Source organism: Accipiter gentilis, chromosome 11 (genome assembly GCF_929443795.1).
Source record: "Accipiter gentilis chromosome 11, bAccGen1.1, whole genome shotgun sequence".
NCBI lineage: Eukaryota > Metazoa > Chordata > Aves > Accipitriformes > Accipitridae > Astur > Astur gentilis.
In genome coordinates this window covers 37,035,683-37,049,806 of record NC_064890.1, presented here as the reverse complement: position 1 = coordinate 37,049,806, position 14,124 = coordinate 37,035,683, and the positions used below count along the sequence as shown (strand labels likewise).

General features: G+C 44.4%; 1 protein-coding gene across 1 annotated transcript in view; it reads left to right on the top strand.

Annotated features, from left to right (window-relative positions):
* The window catches only part of PPM1H (protein phosphatase, Mg2+/Mn2+ dependent 1H), a 144,210-nt gene that overhangs the window by 126,682 nt on the left and 3,404 nt on the right, over positions 1–14,124 (top strand). The window contains exons 8-9 of the mRNA XM_049813858.1: positions 1,206–1,313; positions 9,043–9,194. Of these exons, the coding sequence (XP_049669815.1) occupies positions 1,206–1,313; positions 9,043–9,194 (260 nt within the window). The remainder of the gene's footprint in view (positions 1–1,205; positions 1,314–9,042; positions 9,195–14,124) is intronic.

The following is a 14,124-nucleotide window of genomic DNA, read 5'->3' as shown; positions in this document are numbered from 1 at the left end:
TCGAACTTTTCTGATGTGTGAATGCTGATAGTTTTTCTTGAAAAGGAGAAATGAACCGTTCCATTTGGGTGTACTTTGTTTCCAGCTCTGTGATTAAGAACAGCGAGATCATTAGTGCTAATCCCAGCAAGCTTAGCTGGATGCAGCAATAGGATCAATATAAGGACGCAGTGGTGTCAGTTTGCCGATATTGGTATGCTCGCTGTGTTTCTAAATAGTGCTCCCCTGCTGCATTAGGTTCTTATCTCAATGCAAAAATACATGGTCTTCAAAATTAGTCCAAGTTTTGAAAGTTCAGACCTGCAGCTTATCTCTGAATTTGGTTAGGTTTATAATTATTTGCAAAATGTTTCATGCACATCATTTTAATTTACTTTCTTATTGCCTTGTGGAGCCAAGAGTTAGTGAGGCAAAATAATTTTGAGTCAGTTGCTCGCTGTTATTGATGCTGTGAGCTCTCTTGTTCAGAAGCTGCTGCGGCTAAACTAGAGTTTGGGGGAAGCGATACGCAGACAGCAGAGAGCAAGGTTCCCCGTGAGGCTGTCTGCCTGGTCAATCTTTGAAGAAGCGTTAATGAAGAAGAGCCCAGCACCTCCTGGGAGACAGCTCATGTCACAGAAGAAGGTGCTTGGGGGATGAAGTGCTAGACCTGAGGTAACAGCAGACCTGCCCTAGACTGGCTCTCCACAGAGCAGAGTACTGCGGTCAGTGCCACTGTCACCTGTGTGTTCAGCAATTTAAGGTGGCCTTTGGCACTGGGTGGAGGGGATATACAGCAATATATCAGTAGGAGGAGGCCACAGGTTTCTTAGGTAAGTAATTAGGCTCCTCATCCTTTTTATAAAACCTGTTTACTAGCCGTATAATTTGCTGAAGAAATGGTCTCATAGACTGGCGTGGAACAGTGAGGCAACTGGGTTAGGTTTCCATAGTCCCAGTCCTTTACAGACAGTCACAGTCTAAGATGGGTGTGTATGCAGACTGTGATGTGGATGAATACAAAGCTTGGAATAATGAGGGAAATGGAGATGAAATGAGTGTGAAAAGCTTTGAAGTTGATTAGCTGTGTTAAATCTAGAGTTTCTGGGAGAGAAAAGGGAATTCATCCCTAACTGTAGCAGTTACGGGGTAGGAACATTATCTCTTTCCCTGTTGACACAGTGCATTTAACAAGATTTGATCCCATTGCTTTTCTTTATTTCTAGGCTCGGGTTATGGCAACAATTGGAGTGACCCGAGGACTGGGAGACCATGACCTGAAAGTGCACGACTCCAATATATACATAAAACCTTTCCTGTCCTCATCTCCTGAGGTAAAAAAGCCAAGGTTCAATTATCTGATTTGTGGGAGAGAAACAAATATGCCGAGTGTGCTTATTTGTTCTTCCCAAATTGTTCATTCTGATTGTGGTCCAATCCAGGTAAAATGCAGCCCTTCCCAAAGGTGCAGCGTGTGCGTAACATCCACATAGTAGGAACATTATAAGTTCCTCAGCTGTGTGCCCTGGCTCTGATTACTCCACGTCCCTGGCAGAGCATTGATGCCTTCTCACTCCCTGGTCTACGGTTATCCCATAGCCTTGCCATTCAGTGTGAGACACCCATCTCTCCCCACCTTCATGTGCTCCAGCTCCCCTTGAGGCCTGGATCATGCTGCCTTCACAGAAGCTGATGTAAAGCTGTGTTCTCCAGAAGGGACCACTGGATGTTTTCCACAGTAGTGTAGTATCCTGCATTACACAGAGGATACCAGATCAACTCGTAAGCAGGAAAATGCCAAGAGCGATTGGAAGAGTGCTTTATGCTTCCATCTGTCTGCCCCTTCACCTCCAGTTCTTAATTCTTTATGATGGTTTTGTGCAAACACCAAATAATGGCAGGAATGTCAGTGTGCATTCCCAAATGATGGCATAATGAGGGGATTCTGCAGTTTTTGTGTTAAGGGTAGTTTTAGATGCCTCCATCTTTTTGAACTTCCTCGCCACAAACAGTTCCAGTTTTTGACCACCAGAGACCTTGCAGTGAAGGATATCAAGCCTTCCAAAGGGATCTGAATCTATTTGGTAACAAGAAACATGCAAACCTCGCTCTTTTTTCCTCTGTAACTGCATTCCTGTTCCTACATCAAGGAACAGATGACACATATTTTTCATAAAATATTAAGCAAGGGCAAACCATCTGATGACAGCACGAAAATAGGACGCTTTGCTTCCATGGCCCAAATGCTGAGAGCCGTCCACTGTCAACTGGCTTGCTAGGGTTTTAACCATACCCATTATTTGACCTTGAGTTTATTGCTTGCTATAGCAGTGTGAGAGAATGAAAATACACAAATGACATAATACTGCTAGGAAGCAACCAAATTATTAAATTAACCTTGCTTAGATCTTCTTGGAGACTTTAAAAATAAAAATTAAAAAAGTACTGAGAGTTTGTGGCCCTGAAGAAAAGGGTGAGATATACAGGCAGTCCCCTCTTCGTGTTTCCTTGCTGTCAATCCAGTACCTTCCCTCTCCCCGATTTTAACGTGTGGTAGCCCTCACCTGGGACGTGTTCCTTTTTCTCCTCAGCCAGGCAGGCAGCCGCTCTGCCCTCATCACCGTGATGGATTTGTTTAGTGCCAGCAAAATGATGCAATTCTACCTATTTATTTTTCTTTCTGGCATGCTGAGACCCAGTGTTTCTGGGGTATGTAATGGCTGCAGCACAGTATCTCAGCAGTATCATCTCTGCCAATTGCTGCTGCAGTATTTGTCTGTGTGTATAAACCAAAGCTTCTCATGGGCTTTTCTGATTTGTGTGGAGTGTGTCTGTACGTGTTCAAATTCTGGAATATGACATCCAGTTCATATGCTATCCACGTTTCAGGATCTCTTAACTGGTTTGCAAAAGGGAAGCAAAATTGGCTTTGTTTCCACATTCCCTTCACAGCTAAATTCAGCAGAAATGTACAAGGGCAGGAGGAGGAAAGACAGAGCACCAGCCACCTCAATTTAGAGACACTGGCAAAAAAAGCCCTGAATTTTAGTAGGAGCTAACTTATGCTCCAGCTTGCTTTCCATTGCACCTCCTTTTCTTAATCATCTCTTCCTTCTCTTCCCAGAAAGAGCCCCAGTGCTTTATCTCCTTGTGTTTTTCCCTGACTTGTTCTGTCCATAGATGGACAGTGCACCTTGCACAGAAACCAGCATTAAGAAACAGTGTCTGTATGCTGCCATCTGGGAAGCTTGGCACTTGGAAGTAAAGGCAGTGGTGTCAAGCAGCAGTCATATTTGGCCCTTGTGCAGTGTTGGATTTTGAATTGTTTATATAGAGGTAGGGAAGCACAATGTCTGGTTTCCAGACCTGAAAAAGGGGAGGCACAGGAAATTAAGGCGCACAGTGAGTTGTGACAGAGTGAGGATCCAAGTCCTCTGGCTTCTGTTTCTGTGCCGTAATTACAGCGTCCATTCCCAAGTTGGGGGCAACGTGGTGAGTTTTCAGAACATTTTAACTCCAGCGTGACAAAGCTCTGGTATGCCATGTCCACCAAAATTTAGCTGAAGGAAAGGTAAGCAACCCTGAGACTACATCCAGAAATAGGCACATAAAAGTAATTTGAGGGTGGTGTGAAATGATACTTTGATAGAGTGCCAGGCTATGGGAGGAGAAGTCATGTAGCCAAGACTGACAAACATAATCAGGATTCAGTGGCTCAGCTGTTACAAGACCAGATTTGGAGGACTTCTGCAGGTTGGTGAGCTCTAGAGAATTGAGCCTTTTATAATGAACTGGAGTAGCACAAAGCAGGCAAGCCATGGTTGAGGCTCTCTGGCATGGAATTAAATATTTATTTTTCATAATGGAACAGTTCATTTGAAAGCTTTCAGCAGGAAATTCTGCTTTTTAAAGCTCAGAAAGAGCCACCTTGTTGCAGCTGAAAAGCAGAATTTCATCCTGAAATTTTTCAAATGGCAGCTCAGCCATTTGTGGGGAGAGGTGTGGCTCTGACAGCAGCATTTGACCCTTGCCAGTGATGGACCCAAAGCCAGCCACCATAGCAAATGATAAGAAGGTAATGAAGGAGAATTTTTCTTGTTCCATTATGTTAGTAAAATCTTTCTGACAACTCCACAAATATGTCAAAGGAGACTGCTTTAGATTCACATCTGCCTTCTGGAGAAATCTTTAGGAATTATACCATTGAAAGGAACAAGCAAGGCAAATACTTAGAGGAGTACAGTATGATCAAAGGGAGTCAAGGTGGTTTCAAGAAGCAAACATCACACTTTAGTGGCTTGAAGTCCTTCAGGGTTATGTCTACCAGAGAATTAAAAAAAAAATAATAAATGCAGTAGATGGTCTTGTGTGAGCACTTTGATTTCTCAGAAAATGTTTGAGAAACTGTTCTGCATCACAGGTTATTAATATAAAAGATATGAAGCTACAGACTAAGTGGAAAGTTGGCACAGTCTACTGGAAATTGGCTAAAGGGCAGGAAACAAAGGGTGGCAGTAAAAAGCTAAAAGGAGATTAATTGGTGAGTGCTGCAGGGAACAGTGTTGGGACCCGCTTTTTATTATTTACATATAAATTACTTGGAGGGTGGTATTGAAAGATCTCGTCGTTTGCCAGCGAAGCTGTGCTGGATAACACTGTGCATAAAAAGGGACGATACAATTAAGAAAGGGCTTAATTTATTGAAGTAGCCGAGTTGATCAATAGTGCAGGCGAGTGAATGCGGGCTGTTGTTTGGCTCGAATTCCCCTGGGGCCGGCCGCTGAGGAGCACCTCAGGTGGCTGCAGGCTCGCGTGTCACACTGTTGTGAACGGTTTTTGAGCCGCAGGGACTTGCATTGGCTGTCTCTTAAAAAAATAAAACCTGGCAAACAAACCGCAGCGCCTTCACAGAGCTGCTGTGGTACTTTTCGGCAGCCAAACGCAGGTTTTGTCCGGTGGGTAGATCCATTTGAAATGTAAATATAAAACCAGCCCACCTGTTTGTTCGTTGCTTGCCCAGAGCATTTTTCCCTGCTCTTGACTGCATGTAGGTGAGCAATATGAGAAACAAATATCTGGATTGGAGAAAGGCGTTATGTGACAAACTGCGTAACGCATGTTCAGAAAGATGTCGTGTGTAACTGCGCTCTAGCAGTGTGTATCTGCTGTTACCTATCAGCAGAGATCTGTAAGTACCGGTCAGGGTAAAACACAGTGTAGCCCAGTGCTTATTGCCATGGATGTCTGTGCTACCGAGGTTCTGATGCTCTTTCCTTATAGTTGGTTTTCTGGTTACTAAAGTCAAGTTTAGCTAGTTAACAGGTCAGCTGCTCTACTTCAAGTAAGACATCAGTGAATGGTAGAAGTACGGTGACCAAACTGGGCTCCTTTTGAGGGCTGCCCTGATCCTCCAGAGAGATGTTCCAGAGTGAGAAAGTTGGCCAGGGCAGCACAGAAGGGGCTGGTAGGCCGAGGGGAGTTCCTGACAAGGCTCTCGGGACAGCACGGCAGGCAGAGGACAGAGCACAGGTAGCCCAAGGCACTTGGGCCAGAGGTCACAAGTTCTGTGGGGTACTATCAGGATTGACGTCTGGCTATAGAAGCAGTGAGCCATGAGGGAAAGATTGAAGATTCAGGCTGGAATTGCTAGGAAGTTCTTCAAGGGTGCAGCACCAGTTAAGGAAACCTCTGCACTGCCAGCCAGTGTCTGGCCAACCGTCTGCTCTAGCAGGGCCGTGCAATACTCTTCTGCAGTGTGTGCAGCTTTGCACAAACTTACATCACAGACAGAGCATAGCTTAAACCTCACTGTTGTTTAGTTACCTGAAATACAGCTACAAGGAGGAGGCAGTCATTGGGAAGGTTGTATCTGGAATTTAAAAAAAAAAAGAAAAAAAGTAGTAATTTCCATTGGAGTCAAACAGCTGCCTTTGGTCACGTAAGATTTACAGTGCTGTGGGGTTGCTTGCTGTTGCAGGCACTTAGGTAACTCCCTGCATCTCTCCTCATCTTTCTGAAACTCCAGCACATCACACTCCCTCACCTTTTCTGTACAGTGTGTGTGGAGTATGCTATGGGGCGTTGCACTCTGTGGGGTGAGTGGAGTGGATGTTCCATCAGCCCTGCTGGTCTGAGCATCCCTTACACGTGCCTTGGTGGGGCTGCCCAACCTGTGTGCCTCTGGGAGCTCTGCTGTCACGCTGGTCTGTGTCCAGCTGAAGGCACATGTCACTACTGCAAGAGACCCTTGTTGAGAAGGTCTTACCCCAGGTAAGAACTAGAACAAAGCTGGTAGCAGAAAAGGGAAGGGTTTGGAGCTGGCTTGTTTCTGTGCCTGGGCAAGGTGGTCTGTGAGCATAACCTGAACCTACAATAGACTGGACAGCTCTAAATCAACTCGTTTTTGTCAGCAACATACTGGGGGCACCTACAGCTGTATTTTAGAAATCTGGGGAAAGACAGAAGGAAAGAGCTTAAGAAAAAATTAAGCATTATGCGGACATGTCTGCCCTAATGTGTTGCTGCTGTGGTAACTGGAAGGCAGACAAAGCTGCATTTCAGTGAACATTTAGTTGCATGTCCAACTGGACCTTGTATACAAGAATCTTACCTGAGGTTGCCCCAAGCTTGCCTCCTGTAACCTTGGCGCTCTCTTTCCTTAACCTGCATTCCAGCCTAGCGTCCCTTATTGCCCTTCTCTGTACCTCTTCTGACATCTAGTTCCTTCTCAGTGGCACCCCTTTCTGGAGGTGCTCCATTCACAAAGCTTTTGCTTTTAGGAAGTACGTACCTTGTTCCCGGATTACCCACAAAATCAGTGATTGCAATTTTTTCTTTTCCCCCCAAACTAAACATGTTTTTGGTAAAATTATCTGTTCTTGGTGTTGCTCTAGAATTGTGCTACACCAAGGATTTGGACCTTTTGACCTGTGGATTGGCTGCAGGTAGCTTCAACAAGTTTCTTATCTGCCCCAGTGCCGCTCCCCAGTCAGACAAGATTGTTCATTTCAGGAGGATTCAAATCAGTGATACGTGGTCTTGGTTTCCTGCCTTCTCCCCCACCAATGCTGCAAAAATGGCTCTTGTGGTGTAATGTGTCCTTTGCCTGGGTGGAAGAGCCATGGTAGATGTTTTTTTCCTAGCGCTGACGTTCAAAGCTTGGTTATTCTTACGAGGGGCTTCCTGCTGAGTGCATCCCTGAGCATTAACCCCAATGCTCTCTCAAATATTAGAATCATAGAATCTTTTGGGTTGGAAAAGACCTTCAAGATCATCGAGTCCAACCATCAACCATGCATGCTATTTGCCCATGCCCAAGAGATGTGATCAGAACACGTGCTTATTGACGGCTGTGTAGGCCAACTTACCCCCCACACCCCCATGACTTCTGAGTTGAAACTCTGGGCTGTTACAGGCTGAACTAAATTTTGGGGAGCGGAGACTGTGACAACTACTGGTTTCTGTGCAATGGGCTTGAGGTGAGAGCTGTGCTGCATATAGGGATCTTTTCTATAACAGTATTCCCACTCAGTCTGAATAAGGAGATATGCTCTAATTAGGAGAGTATCTTGCCTTGACTTTAATCCTCTCCAAAATCCTTATTCAGCTGCTACCTTAGATAATGAAGTGAAGGTTACATTTTACAAATGACCTTCTTGTGCTTTTGAGTGAAAGGCAAACAAGTAAGGATTAGCAGTCAGGTCTAGGTGATTATTTTCTTTTTTTTTCCTTCCTCCGGTACTGGTTGCAGTCCCATAAAATCATAATTGTATTAAAAGGTCCAGGCATTTTATGTGCATTGCTTGCTCCATGGTTCCTAAAGGGAGAATGCACCAGGAGGGAGAATAAAACAGCTCATATTTTCTAGTTATGCCAAATGCTTGTTCTGACAAATTTCCCAAATGCTGCTGCTGTTAGTGGAGCCCAAGGCCAGAGCAGGGTGCTTGATGAGGTGTACCGTTTCCAAACTTCACTACAGATGATCATTTCCTCCTGTCTGCCTTGCCAAGGTTGTCACATTTCTTTCAAACTGTGGTTCTTGCTGTGGTAATTAAACTGCTCCATGAGTGCTTTGTAATGGCTTCCCATCACAAGCTGGAAATTTCAGGCGGTTTGTCAGCTGGAATACAGTGTGTGCTGGAAGGAGAGTTACATCCAACTAAAGGCTCAATTTAAAACACTTGCCATGACCTTTCCTCGTATTCTGGCTTAGCTGATGGTCTCCTGCCCCTGCTCTCTGTGTCTGCCCCCTCTGCTCTTGACTTTCCCCAGCCCCATCGGGGACAGTGGAAGTTGTCTTAAAGGCAGGGTGTTACGGCGGTGCCAGCAGTGATGGTCAGCCTGACTGGCTGCAGACTGACGAGGTGAAGCCAGTGGGCATTTTAATAGTGTGGATAAGCTTGGGGGTTTACTTTTGTGCAGATCTTGAATTGCTCTCTACCTACTGAACTCCTTACAGATACACATAACTGAGCACATAAACAGTTTTTCTCCTTTTTGTGGAACTACTCACTTGCTCAGGCATAATTCTTGAGTGCAGCAGCTGCGTCAGGTCTAGAAAAGTGAATGCGATGCCTTCTGCCACACAGGCATTTCCAAATGTGCAATTTATCTGGCAGAGTTAAATGGATCTGGACAAATAGTGAAAACAATTATTTGTGAATATTTTATTAGAAAATATCAAAAATTCATAAAATAAATTATTCAGCTTCCATATGACTAGTCCTGCCAATGATAGGGAAGAGCCTCACACGCCGAAACCAGGCCGCTGGGCGGGGGAGGCTTCAAGTGCTGCTGGCACCAGGCGGCATGGTGCTTTACAGCCTGGCTTAAGAACGCTTGCATCCTTCCCAGCTGGGGTCAGCACTTCAGCCGTGCTGAGCCAGTGCAGGAAGGCTTGCTCTCTCGAGGGCTAAACTGGAGACAGACCCCAGCAGTGCTGTGGGAGAGGTATTTCAGTGCTGTGGCCGAACCTGCTAACTCACTGCCAGACTCGGCGATGTCTCACAAACAGGTCTGACAGTCTTCTCCTTCATGAATGTCTCTCGGGTTTTTTTGTTTTAGGTGAGAGTTTATGACCTCCTGCAGTACGAGCATGGGCCAGATGATGTTCTCATCCTAGCTACTGATGGACTCTGGGATGTACTGTTAAATGAAGAAGTGGCAGAAGCTGTCACTAACTTTCTACCAAACTGTGACCCCGATGATCCCCACAGGTTTGTGCTCATCCCTGACTTTCTAGCTTCTCCACAGAAGAGCACTTTCTGGTAATCTGTTTTTGTAGGAAGTATGATATGAATAACATTCAGTAAATATGCAATACATACAAGAAGACATTTTTATAAGTTGGATGGAACCTCTACAGCAAATGTGGGAGTTTGGGGCAGGTCTGTTATAACTCAGAATTGCCTACCTTCAAAGGAATAGGTGTGGGATCACAGTATCTTGGCACAGGATCCATTTTGTTTGCTGTACAAGGTCCTGTGGAAGCTGTAGGAGACTGAGGTCTTAGAAGAACATGGCAACAGGTCTCTGTCTCCAGCAGTCACAGGCTTCCACTTAACTCTCCTCTGGATAGTCTCTTAACACTAAATACTGTTTCTCACTGGGACATCATCAGCATCTCTCTCTAGCTCTCACTCTGTGTGTAGGTAGGTAGGTATGTATAAATACTGCACGGTGTGGTTCCCACTCATTCCTGGTCATGCTGCGACCTTTAAATCCACCTTCAGTAGGGGATGCTCAGTGCTACCAGCTGCAGCACAGGTGTGGTGACAAAGGAGGTGGAAACAGGTGGAAAGTCTAACTCTATTTCATTTAGTTGGATTCTGTTTCATTTCACAATTTTAACCTACCTCATCCTCTTCATTTTCCTGTCTTTATCATCTCTTACTTGATCAGTTTCTGTCTTTAAAACATACCATCAAGCAAACAAACAAGTTCCCAAAAACTAGCTAGAGCGCTGTCTGCCTTGAGTGAGTCCATCAGTCAGTCTGCTGCTGAGTTCAGTGTCACTGTGAATTAAAACATTGTGCTAGAGATCAGAAGTCTCTCACTTGTAAAAGGGAGGACTGTGAAAGTGGAAAGAGCTTTATCCTTCCCTAGGGACTTTTCAGGAAGGGAAATGTGCATTGCTCCTGAATTCAGGCCTGGCCATCACTGTCTTCTGCCCTCGCCCTGGGCTGAGAGAGCAGAAAGGAGCTTTTATGCATCCCCAGTTGGCCTGCAGAAAGCAGAGCTTCAGAAATAAGCTCTGGGATATCTTGGCAGCTGAGTTAAAACATACGAGATGGTGCAAGAGCCCAAGTTACAGTTGTTTAGATGTGGCAGCTCTTGAGGGCATGAGGAAACCCATCTCAAAATGCTTGGTGTTTCTCATATTTCTGAGTGGTCATCTTCACAGGTCAGCCCTGTTCTCCATCAGCAAACAAGGAAGATAACTGGGTATGGACACCCTAACAACCACTTCGGTTTTGAAGTGAGAGCAGCTCCAAAGTAATTTGCGAGCATTATTGTCTTGCCCTGACACTTACAAACATGGAATGCAAAAAGAGGTTTTGTTGCAAGCACTCAGTCATTAGGGGAATGGATGATTAGCATGAACCTGCAACTGCAGTATTTTGACCTTCCCCACCTCCTTGCACTGAAGCGGAGATGTGGTATGAATGACAGCCAGGGGTGTCTCTACTTCAGCAAGACATGGAAGTGTCTCTGCTCTCTCTCTGGCAGGATTAGCAAGGGGCACTTCCAGGGCATCTTGGCAATACGCTATGCATATATGACATTAATTTAAGGTAGGAAGAGATGACCCACCCAATCTACTTTCAGTTATGCCCTAGCACCGTTCAGAGATGCTAGGGAGCTTTTGCTCTCATTTCTGCACCCCTGAGTCTCCTCTTGCAAAGGCACCTGGTAAAGTGTAATACCTCTGCCCTGCTCTGTCTCCACTCTCATCTAGTCATTGGGAAAGGTTGGCCCTTCCTACTGTCCTTGCTGGTCTTGTCTGTTGTGAATACAGTCTGGGTGTATCATGTCTGTCTTGTTCCTTTTGGTCTTCCCAAAGCTGGTGGTGGCCACCACGTTTGCTGCAGTAGGAATGGGAATTCTTTGTTCAATCTTTTGACTTAAGTGAGTAATTTTTCATCCATTATAAAGCAGTCATAGAAATTAAAGACGCTAAAGGAAAAAAAAAGACATTTTCTTTGTTTCATTCAGATTTGTTTGTGCTGGTCTAGCCCCAGTAATTGTGGGGGATTAGTCCCTGTTTGTGCCAGTGTGAGTACAACACACTCCAGAATTGGGCCTGCTGTATTATGAGTTAGAACAAACACATTTATTAGCATTTGACCTACTGGTCTGTGAATGGACATCTGAATCGAAAATTAATTTGTTCTTTTAAGTAACTTTGTGCCAGGTCATTTAGAGGCTTACAAATAGTGGTGGCAAGACATTTCTCATGCCAGCTTGCAACGGTAATTAGAGCAGTCCCTCATACAGTTTACAATTATATTTATGAAAATTACCTTTGCAGAATTGCTCTTGCTGCTTGGTTGTAAAGAATATTTAAAGGGTTTAAAGTACTGTGCGAGAGTTTTTACGTAATTACTTCACAGTGGTCCAAATGAGGTATAACTAATGAATTTACAATAGCATAGCAGCTCAGACTGTGGAGCTGCGTTCATTGCTCTCACTAGTCAGTGACAGAAAGATCTTGTTTGCCATATTATCACTGTTATGTTTAAAGGAAATGTTGTCCCACAGAACGTCAGGTTCTGTGATGGGTGTAGTGACATAGTCTGTAGTGAGGTGATCAGCTGGAAATGTGAAATCTCCAGGGATGTAGAAAACTTGTCAGAACGTAAGAGACTTTCCCCCTGGGTTTGGTAATGCTGTGGTCTTCTGGAGAACCTACCTGTGGAGCAGACTCTGGATCTGCCTGACCCAGTAGCCTACTTATTCCATGACAGGCGCATATTTTAAAAAAAAAAAAAAAAAAAAAAGGCTAAGGAGGAAGATTTTAGAGCTGCAGAGTACTTATCTGTTAAGTAATTAGCTCTTTAAGGGAGCAATATCCCTCCCATTTGAATTAGAGGTCATTTTATAGGCTGATGGGTAAGAGCTTACAGCCTTTGGCAACACTCTTGGGACTCTCTCCTGCTGATACTTACTGTCAGAACTGTGTTTGTTACCCACAGAAAAACATCTTTGAATCCTGTCAAACACAGCATGTGCCTGGGCATCTCCAAGTGCAGGGAGAGCAAAGTCCTTGGGTCTGTCTTCACCCAGACATGCAGACACAGCCTCAGGGGATTTGGGCAGCAGGTGATGGGCACAGACTTGATTAGAGAACAGTTCCTCCATGAGGGCTGCAATGGAGGGAAGAAGCTGGAGTGGAGCTGGATTTCTTAGCCAGCTCATTTCTTATGGGTATTGTGGCAGACAAAAGCATGAAGGGGACCCTGAGTGAAGAACAGGTGGTAGTGACATACTGCTGCTTTCCATACATCACCTCTCTGAAGACATGTGAAGACAGAGAAGCGTGACTCTTGCCTGTTTCCTTCAGCTGCACTTATGCAGGTTTACCCACTGACCTTGGGAATCTTTTATTTCTTGTCCTCCCTCCTGTCCTTTCTCATTCCCTCTCTCTCTCTCACACTAGCTAGAGATTTATGAGGATGCTGAGGAGTTGTTCCACCTCTGCTGGGTGTGAGAAGATAAGAAGCTGCTCAGACAGCAGCACGTTTCCCCCACTGTCACCATTTCTCCTGCAGTATTTTCACTGATCAATGCTGAAAGCTTCAGGAGAAGAAAAAACCCCATATATATTTATTCTTAAAACACAAAAGTTGTATTCCAGTGAGGCTGTTCATTAGGAGGAAGTAGATACTTTAAAACTACTTCAGCAGTTCTCTAATGCTGTCTCGCCAGCTGAATCCCAAGTTCACAGCACTGGAGAATAAAGCATTCGGTAATGGACTGCTGCTGCTATTCATCTCCAGGTACAAGAGACTTCACCCTATCTCCTCTAGTGCCAAGTTGAACAGCATCGCTTCAATTCAGCGCTACACAAGGAGAGGAATATGTTACCTCGCTGCTGCCTTCACCTGTTCCTTTTCATTTGCTTCGATATGCTGGTTTTCTTGTGTATTTCACAGTCTGTCTCCAAGAGAATTTCTGCTTTATTAAAATTCCTTTTTTTTAATCTTGCCCTCTCCAAACATTAAGCGGCAAAAGCTTTACACAGTCAAGAGCAATACTCTTTCCTTTGTACTCTTCAGATGTGGGGAGCCCTTGTTAATTAGAAAAAGGAGGAAGACAAAGTTTTCTCACAGAATGATGGGTGTTTTCTTCTCTTAAATTCTGACAATAGCTGAGAAATCCTTGGAAAAGATGTTCTAGCCAAAATTCACTCGGCATCAGACAAGCTGGGAATAAATATTCCAGTTTCTTGCTTGCCACGTGGAGTCGTTTTGTTCCTTAGCCCTGCATCTGATTTGGAGATTTGGGAACTGGGGAGTGAAGTATGTATGTTTGGGGTTTTTCCCCTTAGAAAATACAATTTCATGTTGTGTTAGGACAGTATGGGCAGTGCTTCTTGCTACATCCTGCTGTTATAGCTTGAAGTTGTTGTTATAGACTTTTTTTTGGAACATGCAGACAGTGTGCACGTGTGTGCAAGCGTGTGTGTTAGAGTTCATGCCTTGGGCCCTTCTCTTATTGCTAAAAGTAAATCTTTTGTCAAAACTAGTGAGGGCTGGAAATTTTATCGCTCGGTACCATTAGGAGCAGGAGGTGCATTGCTTCTGTACAACATTAGTTGGATTTAACATCAAAACTTTTGGGTAGTCAAATGTTGGTTCATTTGCACTGAAGAAATCTTTCTAGTAGAGCAAATAAGTCTATTGCTAGTTCAAAGGAGTCATTTGAGTTTAAGGCACCAAAATTGTAGAAACAGAACACAATTGGGGTTTTTTCCTTCTTTTATCCCCAGAGAGTGAAGAAGTCTGTACTGATAGAAATTACCATTTAATAATGCATTCTCTGGTGAAAATTTCTGGGGTTAGGACAGTCCTGGATACTCAATAAAGTGGTTGGTTCCCCCCACCCCACATCTCACCAATGGAGATGCTGTTCTTTCCTGTTCCT